The following is a 15037-nucleotide window of genomic DNA, read 5'->3' on the forward strand; positions in this document are numbered from 1 at the left end:
AAAAAAGCTTAGTTCTATCGCTTCATATCCCCCTCTCTACTTTTCCCTTGCACTCGAAAGGAGTCAGTGCCTGGAGAGGGCAGGTCAGATAACAGAGCTTCTCAGCGTGTGTTGCTGATGTGATTTGTGCGCTGCCTTTTCTGAACGACTATGTGTCGCCCAGAGGAGGATATTTGTCTCCGTTTCAATATTTCTTTGCCTAGCACCTCTCGGTAGTGTCAAGAACTCCTTGTGCGCAGGCCGGGTGGGGAGAGGGGGGGAGGGGGGGAGGAGTAGGCGAGCACCTGTCGTTCAGTCAGTTTCTGCCCCATACTTCACCTGAAATGGCACCTGCTTTCCACCTGCGAGGTGCAGGGCCTTGCTACCGGTCAGGCTCTGTCCGTGCGTCGCTCTGCACCACCTGTCTCTTGCTGCCAGCGACGGTTCCGTCTTCACAGCCTGACGTGGTCGTCGTTCTGTGCCGCCATCCTCATTGTGGGCAGTGTTGTTTCCAGTGTGTTGCCATTCTTACTGTGTGCAGTGTTGTTTCCACTGTGTTGCCATTCTTACTGTGGGCAGTGTTGTTTCCACTGTGTTGCCATTCTTACTGTGGGCAGTGTTGTTTCCAGTGTGTTGCCATTCTTACTGCGGGCAGTGTTGTTTCCAGTGTGTTGCCATTCTTACTGCGGGCAGTGTTGTTTCCAGTGTGTTGCCATTCTTACTGTGGGCAGTGTTGTTTCCAGTGTGTTGCCATTCTTACTGTGGGCAGTGTTGTTTCCACTGTGTTGCCATTCTTACTGTGGGCAGTGTTGTTTCCACTGTGTTGCCATTCTTACTGTGGGCAGTGTTGTTTCCAGTGTGTTGCCATTCTTACTGTGGGCAGTGTTGTTTCCAGTGTGTTGCCATTCTTACTGCGGGCAGTGTTGTTTCCAGTCTGCCAAAGTTTTGTTCATCATGTGCCCATCAGACATTTAATGTCTCTTAAAGAAGGAAAATGATAGTGTTTTTTGTGTGTTTTTTTTTCAAGAGGACTTCTTGACATTTTCGCTCCTGTTATTTGTGCTACATTTGCCTGTTGTTGTTGCATAATCATTTAGAACTTGTTCACATTAACTAACACACACATACATATTCGCACACGCCGGAACATTCGATCAGCTACTCATCAGGTGCGTTCTTGTTTACGCTGTGACGAATGGCTGCTGACAAAGATGAGAACAATGCCGAGGATATGACAGACCTGTTGCTGCACGAGGACACTACAAGCTCGCATTGGAGACTTCTTTTTTAAACCAGTGGCCTGGTTTGGGCAATAGGCAAAATTTGGCATTCATGTTTTGGATAATGATCGTAATCGAAGTGTACGTCTGGGTTCGAGGAGAATAGTATGTTTTGAGAGTTGATCTTTTCTTTCCTATAAAACTTGGGAAACAGAAAAATAAACATTAGCGTTCCTCACAACTGCAGACGAAGATAGCGCATCTTTAGTACACATGTTTCATAGATCCCAAACCAACGCAGACCTTTAAAGCACGGGCGCTTCCTGAACATGAATGCGCGCGCGCGCGGTGTGTGTGTGTGTGTGTGTGTGTGTGTGTGTGTGTGTGTGTGTGTGTGTGTGTGTGTGTGTGTGTGTGTAATCTCGATGGCGGGAATGTTGATTCTCTGTCTCCCTCATCCTCTATTTGTGGGAATTTGTGTGCGAACACAATATTTGCTTCGCATAATATTCTCATAATATTTGCTTCGTCCTTCTATAATTATTTGATTTTAAAGATAATGAAGGCGAGTGCGTGCGTCTGTGTGTGTGTGTGTGTGTGTGTGTGTGTGTGCGTGCGTGTGTGTGTGTGTGTGCGCGCGCGCAAACAAATGTACTTTCCACACTTCTAATTATGTCAACAGTTGAAACGAAAAAAAAAAATCGTTTGCGTGAGTTCTATATGATCGAAACGTCTTCGTTAAAAGTCGCGAAATAATAATTGGCGGCCATATAAACAACGAGATCCCCACCACACGTGATATGTTCGATATTTCTGCAGGTTCCATGTGCACCCACGTTTTCTTTTTCTCTCTCTCTTCTTCGTATCATAAGTACAGCACCATATACATCTTTCCACAGGTGTTGTATTTGATGCTGCGGCACTTGTTTCGTACGCATTGAACGTACTAGTGTGAAAGGACACAGCTGGTCAGAAATTTCGTGGAAGAGTTTACGGATTAAAAAAAAAAAAAAAAAAAAATCTGGTCGTTCTTGGTCGCGGATTTGACAGAAGAACGTACCCCGTTTTGTTTGATATGTTTGGAGCGTTTTTTGTTTTGTTTTGCTTTGCTTTGTTTGTCGCAGTGAGACCGGTGTTTCTTGACAGTTTGCGCCTGTTCGGTTTCTTAAGATAACTGAGTTTTTACCACAGTGCTGCTGAATGCAGTCTTCTCAACGAACTAGTATGGAGAATGAAAAACGAAAAAAAAACAAAAAAACCCTCACTTCAACAGAGCGAGATAATTCTTCGATAAATATATAAACATATACACTTTGATGAAAATCATTTTGAGACGAATATAATTATGTTTTTTGGGCATATAAACATATACACTTAAATGACAATCATTTTGGGACGAAAATAATTATCTTGTTTGGGCATATAAACACATAAACTTAGTTAGAGGGTCATGTTAGGACAAATACGTGTTGTATGAATTAGATTGTGTTGTTTGAAGTAGATGAAAAGTCATTTTGGGACGAAGACAATACTATTGTCTGTGGCATAAAACACATGGATTTAGACGACAGTCATTTGGGGACAAATATGTATTGTTTTGGAAACATAAACACATTAAATTAGATGACAAGTCCATTATGGGAGGAACATGCGGGGTTTGTTTTGGTTTTTTTTACATATCAATACATGAACGTATATGGCAGTCATTTTGGGACAAGCAACTGTTGTTATTGACATATGAATACATAAACTAAGATGACAGTCAGTGATAGTGAAGAGAAGTATCTAGGTTTGTTCCAGTGTATTTTTTACTTACCCGTGTGCCAGCTGAATCGGTAATACAAACAGCATTGACTTGAAGTTGTGTGCGTTGTAAATGGAGAGAATTATAACTCTTTATTGTTTGTTTATCATTTATTCTCCTAACCTCATTGTCCTTTCATTTCAAATCATGATACCATCGAGACAACCTTGTGCTTGTTCTGTACTGGCCTTATATTCTGTGGAGCATATTCAGGATTAAAAAGCTTGGCCAGTCTTTAATAAAAGTTATTTTACGTTTGCACATTTCTTCTGTCATTGCTGCTGTATGTCAGATGATAGGTAAAAGGATAAACCCGGAGCGTCCGGTTTTTTGTTTTAAGGAAGTGTCTGGGTTTGTTCCGATGTACCTTTTATTTACCTGTGTGCTGGTTGAATCGGTAGCACAAGCAGCATTGACTTGAAGTTGTGTGCCTTGTAAATGGAGAGAGTTACCACTCTTTGTTGTTTGTTAATCATTTATTCCCCTAGCCTCATTGTTAATTCATTTCTAAACACACAAACTCAGATGACAATCATTTTGGGATGAACATGAGAACTGTACGTGCTTGTGGCCCCCTCTCCAACTCCACACCTCTCTTTAGCGCTCGCTCGATTCTGATCTCGCTTCTTCTGCTATTTCTTTGTGGAGCGGGAGGGGAGAGGGGAAGGGGAGAGTGCTCATCGTTCACGGGACTGGCAGCGGTGACAGTCAGCTGTGAGAACGCAGTTAGCTGCGCAGTGAGCTGTGAGAAACAAAGTTAGTTTGCAGTAAGCTGCTAGAAACAAAGTCAGCTTTGAGAAACACAGTTAGCTGCACAGCGAATTGTTCGAAACGAAGTTAGCTGTGCAGTAAGCTGTGAGAAACGAAGTTAGCTGTGAGAAACGGAATTAACTGTGAGAAACGGAGTCAGCTGTGAGAAACGAAGTTAGCTGTGCAGTAAGCTGTGAGAAACGAAGTTAGCTGTGCAGAAAGCTGTGAGGAAAGCGGTCATCTGTGAGAAGTGTGTTGGCGGTCAGCTGTGCGCGGTTCACGTCCCTGACTGTGACTACACGTGATATTCAATCAACTGGCCAAACGATTCTGACATGACGTGATATAACTGGCTGAATGGCTGTGACATAACGTGATACAACTGAATGGTTGTGACATGACGTGATATGACCGGATAAATGGCTGTGACATGACGTGATATGACTAGCTGAATGGCTGTGACATGACGTGATATCACTGGCTGAATTGTTGTGACATGACGTGATATAACTGAATGGTTGTGACATGACGTGATATAACTGGATGGATGGTTGTGACATGACGTGATATAACTGGATGAATGGTTGTGATATGACGTGATATAACTGGATGAATGGTTGTGATATGACGTGATATAACTGGATGAATGGTTGTGACATGACGTGATATAACTGGATGAATGTTTGTGACGTGACGTGCTATAACTGGCTGAATGGTTGTTAATAGACAGGATATAGATGGCTGAATGGTTATGAACTGAAATGGTAAAACTGGCTAAATGGTTGTAACATTGTCGGATAGTTTGGGTTTTTTTCTCGCTGATGGTGATGAGTTTCACCCAAAACATGTGTGCGATCTGTTTTGAATGGTTTGCCCCAGTTGGTTTGCTTTTGTTTCTTTTGTGGGCAGTAGGTTCTTCAATCTTTAAAAAAAAAAAATTTCTTTAAAATTTGATATATATCAATTTTGTTCGATGTTTCTTGTTATGGCAGTGGATCGTTGTTAACGTGGTTGAGCTTTTTGACACAAAGTTATATGTGTGCTTTCAATATGCATTGTATGCAGCGACAGTAATTTAATCTACATTTCTTTCAACTTCATTCAATATTTTAGAAAATGTATATATCATATCATAGCGGTGGGCTTTTTTTGTGTTTTTGTTTTTGTTTTTTTTAGATAGCAGAATATTGAATTTCTTTATATTCCTTTATTTCTTTAACATTTTTGAAAGTTACTTTTGTCTTATCCATTTAATAAGTTTGTATTATTTCATTATATCTGATGTCCATGAGGTTCGCAGAAGTAAACAATTTCCTTGATCGCATTCATCAATTGTAGTCCATTAGTTAAAGCCGGGTCGTTAAGGGACTGGAGGACTCAGGGAATGATTCAGGTCATCAGTCTCATACCTCATCATCCTGGTGAACAGTACCTGCTTGCCGGAGGTCTCCGGGCTGCTGATCTCCCCTGACCGGCAAAGTCTGGGCATTTCCAAACTGATTGACTGACTGATATGGATACTTATATAGCGCCTATCCTCGGTCGGAGACCAAGCTCTAAGCGCTTTACAAACACGGGGTCATTTGCACATCAGGTTGCCTACCTGGGTAGAGCCGACTGACGGCTGCCACTGGGCGCCTATCATTTGTTTCCTGTGTCATTCAATCAGATTTCAGGCACGCACACATACACACTCAGACAAACATGTATCATTTAACAGTTTACGTGTATGACCGTTTTTTGTTTATTTACCCCGCCATGTAGGCAGCCATACTCCGTTTTCGGGGGGGTGCATGGTGGGTATATTCTTGTTTCCATAACCCACCGAACACTGACATGGATTACAGGATCTTTAACGTGCGTATTTGATCTTCTGCGTGCATATACACACGAAGGGGGTTCTGGCACTAGCAGGTCTATACATATGTTGACCTGGGAGATCGGAAAAATCTCCACCTTTTACCCACCAGGCGCCACCGAGATTCGAACCCCGGACCCTCAGATTGAAAGTCCAACGCTTTAACTATTCGGCTATTGCGCCCGTCTACAAAAGATGTTCAGGAGAAGCGCTGAGCTGGATCGAGGAGCGCAGAGTTGTCTGACGCGGCTTATCACGCCCTCTGACGTGCTTGACGGAATCTTTTTACCTTGTATTTGTATCCTTTCACGCTCAGTTTTTCTTCTCTCATTCTTCTATCTGTCATCCCCCACTCTCTCGTTCCTTTCTCTCATCATTCGTACATTCGTTCTCTTTTTGCCAATGATCTGCATTGTCACTGTCACACCCTGGATCTCCCTGTTTCTTCCCTGAGCGCTTGCAAGCTTTGTACAGCACGTCCTTTGAACACTGTGATGCGTGATGGTCTTTCTCCAAACATTTTGAACAGATTTCAGAATTTTAACCAGTTTTTGTTCTTTGTGGTATACTTTTGCGTTGAAGATGTTAATTTTCATCGTTTTTTTTCAAACTGAACAGCTGGGACAGTGGTAAAAGTACACCTCGTCCATAGTCTCCACCCTCTCTCCGTTTCACATAGGAGCGAAGCTCACACCCTGCTTTACTGAGTGCATGCTCTATTTCAAAATCTGCCACAGATATGGGCACATTATCTATCCAGACTTTTGTCGACAGTTTTTTTTCTCGCCAGTGTCACTGTGGATGATAAAAGGATTAACATCTTTCACCTGTTGAGCGGTTCCTTTCAACCGCACACCTTGCACAAGGATAGTAGGCCTGGGTTCCTATGTAGATGGTTAAATGCGCCACAGTCCATTCATCAGCTGGGCGCCGATGACAAAACCCTGCCCTTCTGTCGGCATCAATAAGCTCTAGCACGGTAGCAGTACGATCGCTGGTCACGTTTGGAACGTCTTTGGATTTTAAGACACCGGGTTAATTCCTACAGCCATGATCGTGAAACACGAAGACAGCGAGAGTAGACAGATGATAAAAAGAACAGAAGGAAAAAGAGCAGCGGCAACCACAAAAAGTAAACCACACACAAAGAAGAAAACAAAGAAAAGAAAACAGCGAAGCAGGAAGACTGCTGAAAGACGGCCGGCCATGGGAGAGGCAAGATGCCAGAATCCATCATCACATTGTCGTTTAGTTCATTCGTTAAACTGGCAATCGGTATTGATTGTTGGGTAGGTCTGTCTTCAGGTTCCATATGCCCCCACCCCACCCTTCAGTTTTTCAACGTCTGTACTTCGTATGCCAAACAAACGATTGTCCAGTGTCTCATTGCCTGATAGTCGTCATTTGTCTTCACCGTGTTGTCTTTTGTGGCCATGTTAAGCAGAGGTTCTTTTGTCTCTTCAATGTGTCATCGTCGATGTTTCTGTGAAAGTTGCTATCCTGTTTCTGTATCTTTTGTGTAACAGTCTGTTTTGGTTTGTGAGGACCGGTAACAGAGTCACTGGAAGATGATGATGGTGAAGGTTTCCATTTATATCCTCCCTATCGATCCTGCGAAGTATTGTGTTTCACGTTACTTTCTTCTGTTTCAGAATTTCTTGTTCAAAATATGTAGTTTCCCCGAGGTGCACATTCTTTCATATTCATATTGAATCCATATACCCAGGCAGCACCTGTCGCCTCGCGCTGTCCTGCCGCTCGGTATGCCGTGCACAGCACGCGGCCAGCACCACAGTCACCTCTAGGCACAGAGGTCAATGGCTGGATCAACTGACACAGAAACAACTGCACACCATCAGCTACAGAGATGCACTATGAATCCATACTGCTTGAGTGAGGCTACAACACTGCAGAAAGCTAACATAAAACACTCAATGTTGACAGGCCACAACACACCCGCGTGACGGTCAGCGGAAGTCAAGTCGATTAACTAATTAATCTTTTTTATTTTTTTATTTTTTTATTTTTTTTTTTACTGTCATTTTGTTTTTCATGTCTTTGCCTCGGAAGTCGAATGTACCCGGGAGTAAACTCACTTCCAGCGGCTTTCTAACACTTCGACTTTTGATGTTCCCTTTCCGTTTCTTTCTTCTTCTTTTTTCATTTATCCACTTTTCCTTACATTCCATTACTTTCGTGTGAGAACAACAACAACAACAAAACTATCTAAACGTTTTATGATTGTCATGTATAATATGTCAACTTCAAAGTGTTTTTTTTTTTTTCAGCAGTTTGGCTGAAGGTCAGATCGGCAGTGGGCCTGAAAGACGTGAGGTAGCCACCACCCCCACCCCGCCCCCACCGGCTTGCTCGGTGTACAGCACTGCCCAGAGCGATGCTGCCTCCACATGTCTGGAATACTTCCTTCTCCACAGGAGGAAGCTCAGCAGACATGGAAGAAGCACCGGTGTACTCACACCCACTGTACAAAACCAGCAGGTACGTTTGGACCTTCGGTGCTCCTCTCGTCCTCCTCCTCGGCAACTTCGGCAATGTCATGACCATCATTATAATGAAGAGACACAAGTCTGACGAGGCAGTGATCAATATCTATTTCACCGCCTTGGCATTTCTTGATTTGGTCATTCTTGATGTATTTCTTCTGGATGAGTGGGCTGGAATCACTTTCGGGTTCTACATTAAACACCAAAACAATGCTGTTTGCAAGATTTACAACTGGATAAAGACAGCATCCACAACAATCGGTGGCTGGTTTCTGGTCAGTCTGACATTTCACAGAGCTGTCTGTGTCGTGTGGCCACACCGCGTCAGTTCTCTGTGCACACGGCGGACGGTGGCCAGTGCGGTTTTGGGAACAATGGTCTTCCATGCCTGTGTTTACTCTCACTACCTGTACGGGTATAACCTGCGTTATGTTAACGGCACCAGTGACTACCGCTGCATTGTTCTGCTAGGAAGCTACCTTATGTTCGTCGATACCATCTTCACGTACGTGGACCTGGTGTTATACTCTCTTCTTCCTTTTACCTGCATCATCTTCGCCAACTGTGTGCTGGTGTGGAAACTCAGGGCCACAGTTCAAGAAATTCGTCAGAAATGTGCAGAGAGAGGCTCTGTAGTGGCTCGAGAGAAAGCAGCCAACTCTGTGACGTGGACTGTGATCCTGGTGTCTGTGGCCTACGTTGTGTTGACCTTGCCAGCCGCAGTGGATTACATTGCTGTGTTTGTGTTTGACCCCTCTGTAGCTGTCTCTGTGGCTGAGCGTGTCAAGGTGTTCTTTGTGAGGGCAGTCACGCACATGTTGATGTACTGCAACAGCGCGGTTAACTTCTACATTTACTGTTTAACGGGTGAAAAGTTCAGGAAGGAGTTTGTGAAGATTTTCTGTCGAAAATGATCACAAGATAAGTATTAGTCAGTTCTTTTGAACTGCCTACCCCATAATCTCTATTCTGAAAATACATGTTTTGTTGAAATTATGACTATTCACATGAATGAAATGCCACATATATGTTTTGTGACTGGGTACTATATATATATATATGAACCGCCTTTCCAAAAGTGAATTCACCTTCATTCGCATACTAAATTACCTTCAATGAACCGCCATTCCAAAAGGGTACTCACATTCATTCACATACTAACTTACCCTCAGTGAACTACCTAACCAAAGTGAATTCACATTCATTCACATACCAAGTCACCATGTGTCTCCCAGTCAGCTAACCACCCAGCCAATCAACGAACCAACTTGTCATGAGATGCTACAGAATGGCATGCTGGTTGTTGAGTGGTCAGTTAGCCAATGACCCGGAAATTCAAACTCTGACACACTCTTCATTTTAGGCATTCTTAATTAATGCACAACATGTACAGCCAACAAGCCAATCCACCAATCGTCAACCATTTTACATTTTGACCAGCTAATTTCACTAAATCAGATACACGGTTCAGAGAGACAATAGCTGTTAATGTCTTTAAGTCTGTGTCTATTGTTATACTGTTGTCTGGCTTTGGCTTAAGATAAATTTTAGCAGAAAAATATAGGAGCAAAAATTTACATTTGTGAATCTACGTATTCATTTATTTATCTTGCTGTCCCATCATCCACAACTTTTCAGTGGCTTTGTTCTCACACCGCTCATCCTTCAGTTCCACGTACACAGCCATACCCAGGTTTGTATGCCGCAGGCCCAGTGCCGGCAGTCCACATGACACTGTCGATGTGAGGTCGTTGTGAGGCCCCCCACACCTCCTGGTCACACCCCTCCCCCTCTCCCCCCATCCTTAATGACGACAATAATCGCTTTGTCATAAAGCCAGACCGACACAGTCACCAATGGTGAACCCTGGCTGAATGACTGGTGCGTGAAGACAGGCTTTGTTGATGTGCTGAGTCCTATTGGAAAGGCTCTGTTGACGTGATGAGTCCCGTTGGAAAGGCTCTGTGAACGTGATGAGTCCTGTTGGAAAGGCTCTGTGAATGTGATGAGTCCTGTTGGAAAGGCTCTGCTGACTGTGATGAGTCCCGTTAGAAATGTTTGTTGACGTGCTGAGGACCGTTGGAAAGGCTATGTGGACGTGATGAATCCCGTTAGAAAGGCTCTGTGGACGTGTTGAATCCTGTTGGAAAGGCTCTGTTGACGTGATGAGTCCCTGTTGACGAGATGAGTGCCGTTAGAAAGGCTCTGTTGACGTGATGAATCCCGTTGGAAAGGCTCTGTTGACGTGATAAGTGCCATTGGAAAGGCTCTGTTGACGTGAGTCCTGTTGGAAAGGCTCTTTTGACGTAATGAGTCCCTGTTGACGAGATGAGTGCCGTTGGAAAGGCTCTGTTGATGTGATGAGTGCTGTTGGAAAGGCTCTGCTGACGTGGTAAGTGCCGCTGGAAAGGCTCTGCTGACGTGATGAGTGCCGCTGGAAAGGCTCTGTTGACGTGATGAGTGCCGCTGTAAAGGCTCTTTTGACGTGATGAGTCCCGTTGTTAAGGCTCTGTTGTCATGGTGACTGCGGCTCTGTGTTGCTGGCACCTTGCCAGGATCGACATGACAGCAGGACGTGGGGGGCAGGGTGGATGTGGCGAAAATCTATTCCAGGCGTTCAAAACTAAAATAAAACAACTTTCTTCGCTGTTTGCCATAGTTTCTTGCTGTTGCGAGCTTTAGAACTGTTGAGACTTTTCTTTTGGTGATTTGAAGATTGTGTCTCGCATCTGGGGAAACATTTATATATAGTGTTTGTAGAACTGAAAGCAATATGCTGGAAACGGAACAAGACCATCTTCTTCTTCTTCAGCAACAGTTCGATATTGTTGGTACGCGTCAGACTTGAAACTTCGTCGCCCTGACGAAGCCCACGCACGGTTTTCTCCAGGTCAGTCCCGTCATCCCACAGCTGTGCCTGTAGCTCCACCCCTCGGGCCAGGTCTGGCGTCGTAGATCCTCATAAGTGGGGCAGTGCTGGAAAATATGTTCTGGGGTTTGTGTACCTGTGCCACTGGGACATTCATCGGTGAGATATTTTCATTCGGCTGAGATGACTCAAAAGCCTGCAGCAGCCTGTACGATGACTGAAGAGGATTGTTTGCTGGTGTCACTGGAGTTGGTGGATCGCATCTGTCCCTTTGTCAGCGTTCGGACTTCTCTTCCTTCAGTAGTGTACGTCACTAGGTGGAGCAAGACCAGCTAAAGAAGCCCGCATTGATCGGCATTGCGGGAAGTCGTTATGAAGATAGGGGAAATTTGAATCTGTTAACGTTTCAAAATCCCCCTGTCTGCATAACTTCGTCGTTCGTGGGCTGCAACTCCCACGTTCACTCGTATATACACGAGTGGGCTTTTGCGTGTTTGACCGTTTTTACCCCGCCACGTAGGCAGCCATACTCCTTGTTCAGGGGTGTGCATGCTGGATATGTTCTTGTTTCCACAACCCACCGAACGCTGACATAGATTACAGGATCTTTAACGTGCGTATTTGATCTTCTGTTTGCGTAAACACATGAAGGGGGTTCAGGCACTAGCAGATCTGCACATATGTTGACCTAGGAGATCGGAAAAAATCTCCGCCCTTTACCCACCGGGCGCCGTTATTGAAATTCGATCCCGGGACTCTCAGATTGAAAGTCCAACGCTTTAATCACTCGGCTATTGCGCCCATCGCCTTCATAACGACTTCCCTGTTTCGATGAATTAATGGTGAGAAAATCTCCGACTAACACGAAAACGAAAATCACCCCGGATCGGAGGCGTGTCTTTCGCGTGACTCGACTCGTCAAGTGTGCACATTACGAAAATCACTGACCGACTGTAATATCCAAGCCTGTTAGAACGTCTCTTAGCACTATGACCGCCAAAATTACTTACTGTCGAAATTCGTGAAGATGCACACTCAGATTATTTCTATTTGTATTTCTTTTTATCACAACAGATTTCTATGTGTGAAATTCGGGCTGCTCTCCCCAGGGAGAGCGCGTCGCTACACTATAGCACCACCCATTTTTTTGTATTTTTTCCTGCGTGCAGTTTTATTTGTTTTTCCTGTCGAAGTGGATTTTTCTACATAATTTTGCCAGGAACAACCCTTTTGTTGCCGTGGGTTCTTTTACGTGCGCTAAGTGCGTGCTGCACACGGGACCTCGGTTTATCATCTCATCCGAATGACTAGAGTCCAGACCACCACTCAAGGTTAAGAAACCAAACAAAAATTTAAAACTACGAATCTTTCTTTCCTATGACACTGCAATGCTACTTTTACCGACGAGCGATCACATGGAAGCATGTAAATGGTGTTTGATCTTTTCGCCTAGCGTAAAAGAAAATGGCCTTTCTGTGCCTTGAGCCATGTTTAAAATCTAATGTTTTAGATGATGGGTTCGTTTAAAAAAAAGCATTTCCCATTGTACATTCAGATTGATTTCCCTCTACTGTAAATTCCCTTTAGTTGGCAGAATTCTGCTCGTTCATCATTCGTTCGTTTATTTATTTATAGTCTGTTCATCTAAAAAGATGATATTAGACTGAAAATAAATTATATTATTATTAATATTATTTGGATTATTATCATTTCTATCATAATGATGATTGTTATTATTAATTAGAAATCGACAGTTCTGTATTTTCGAATGAAAAGGGGGGCGGTTGAGGTGGAGGGGATGGGGGGGGGGGGGGGGGAGGGGGGCAAGGGGGAGGGGACTAAGAGAGAGAGAGAGAACAGAATGTGGAAAAGAGTGCAAAATGTAAAATGGAGAGGGTGAGTGTCAGTGATTGGAGAAAGCATTCTGCTCCTCACAGCAGATGTATGCTACAATTAAACTTCCATACAAAGCAGAGGTATTTCCCTTCTGAACTAAAAATGACAAAATGACTGCTATTAGTATTACTCAATGACACTATTTCAGATAAAAGTCCACATTTTGTGCATGGTCATTATTGTTCGAATGTGTTGAAAGAACTGATTTGTTCCAATTTTTAAGGTATTTTGGTGTCAGTAGACTACATTTTTCCAGAGAAAATGAGTTTATTAAGGTTTACCACACACACACATACACACACAAACACACACACACACACACACACAGAGTGAGTGAGAGCGGAAACACTGTGTCATTAAATAGACTCATATTGTGTGTAAACACGTGAGCCAACAACAACAAGAACCATAATAATAATAATAATAATATGTTCCGTTGGATGTCCATTCGTTCTTTGTCGAAAACGGAATTTTGTGGCTGGCTCTTTTGTGTCTGATGAAATGCACGTAGGCCCTATTGTTTAGTTTTGTTGTTGTTTTCCCAGCTCGTAGTGAGTTGATCGCCTGTTGAGCACGTGCAAGACGTGACATCTGAATTACACGGGCCGTTAGGCCACGCTTTCTCGTAATCCAACGTTTTCTTTCACTTTGAGAGAGAGCATGAGATTGTAGAAAGTCAATTGCGAGAATGCTTGGGTGGCGCACTTGGACTGCCGACGCTGGAACTCCAACAAACGAACCCGGGTGTGGCTGTGTGTGGGGGACTCGGAATGAACGGTGTATGTGTAACGAACGGTGTGTGTGTAATGAAACGGTGTATGTGTAATGAACGGTGTGTGTGTAATGAAACGGTGTATGTGTAATGAACGGTGTGTGTGTAATGAACGGTGTGTGTGTAATGAACGGTGTGATGAACGGTGTATGTGTAATGAACGGTGTGTGTGTAATGAACGGTGTGTGTGTAATGAACGGTGTGATGAACGGTGTATGTGTAATGAACGGTGTGTGTGTAATGAACGGTGTGTGTGTAATGAACGGTGTGATGAACGGTGTATGTGTAATGAACGGTGTGTGTGTAATGAACGGTGTGATGAACGGTGTATGTGTAATGAACGGTGTATGTGTAATGAACGGTGTATGTGTAATGAACGGTGTGTGTGTAATGAACGGTGCAGATGATGGGGCTGCTAGCAATTAACGGAAAAAAAAGAAAAAGAAGAGAGATCTTAACGAAAAATGAGAGACAGAAAAAGAAAACAGAAAGAGGGGGCGACAATAACGACGATCATAATGATAATGGCGTTAGCGGAGCTATCGACAGCGATGACACTGAACCTGACATCTATTCATTGTATTCACAGTCAAGCAGAGGCAGCAGCCGGACAAGGGAACCTGAAGGACCTGTACCTGGTGACCAAGAAGTTGACAGGCAAGTTCCAGCAGACCGACAAGCCAGTGAAGGATAAGAACGGGAACCCATCGACAACAACCGAGGAACAGCTGAAACGATGGGCAGAACACTTCAGGGAGCTGCTGAACCGCCCCGCCCCTGATGCACCACCAGACATTCCACCTGCAGAGACAGAACTGCCCATCAGCTGCGACAAACCCTCAAAGGTAGAGATCAAGAAGGCCATCATGTCTCTGAGAAATGGGAAGGCTGCAGGGCCGGACGAGATACCAGCAGAAGCCATCAAAGCAGACACGGAAATAGCTGTCAATATGCTATACAGCCTCTTCAGCAAGATCTGGGAGAAGGAGGTACCAGCCCAGTGGAAAGAAGGAATCATCATCAAGCTGCCGAAGAAAGGAGACCTCAGGGACTGCAGCAACTACCGAGGGATCATGCTCCTGTCAACGCCAGGCAAGGTTCTCGACAGAGTTCTACTGGAAAGGATGAAAGAGGCCGTCGACCCCAAGCTCCGAGACCAGCAGGCAGGTTTCCGGCGGAACAGATCCTGTGCCGACCAGATCGCCAACCTGCGCATCATCGTGGAGCAGTCGCTGGAGTGGAACTCCCCCCTCTACATCAACTTCAAAGATTATGAGAAGGCCTTCGACAGTGTGGACAGAGAGACGCTGTGGAAGCTGCTGAGGCACTACGGAGTCCCAGAGAAGATCATCTCCCTCATCCGTTGCACCTACCAGGACATGAGC

The 15037-nt window shown here is 44.3% G+C and overlaps 1 protein-coding gene across 1 annotated transcript; it reads left to right on the forward strand.

Annotated features, from left to right (window-relative positions):
* The first annotated feature begins 8063 nt into the window (after positions 1–8063).
* On the forward strand, positions 8064–9029 carry LOC143274629 (FMRFamide peptide receptor frpr-18-like). The gene has a single exon (XM_076578499.1). It carries the CDS (start codon positions 8064–8066, stop codon positions 9027–9029), a length of 966 nt encoding a protein of 321 aa, XP_076434614.1.
* Positions 9030–15037: the final 6008 nt, after the last annotated feature.

This window comes from Babylonia areolata, chromosome 29 (assembly GCF_041734735.1).
Source record: "Babylonia areolata isolate BAREFJ2019XMU chromosome 29, ASM4173473v1, whole genome shotgun sequence".
In the NCBI taxonomy this organism is placed as follows: domain Eukaryota; kingdom Metazoa; phylum Mollusca; class Gastropoda; order Neogastropoda; family Buccinidae; genus Babylonia; species Babylonia areolata.

Bases quoted from the DNA above. Each gene is read 5' to 3' on its own strand.
- LOC143274629 (XM_076578499.1), top strand. From the start codon at position 8,064: ATGGAAGAAGCACCGGTGTACTCACACCCACTGTACAAAACCAGCAGG.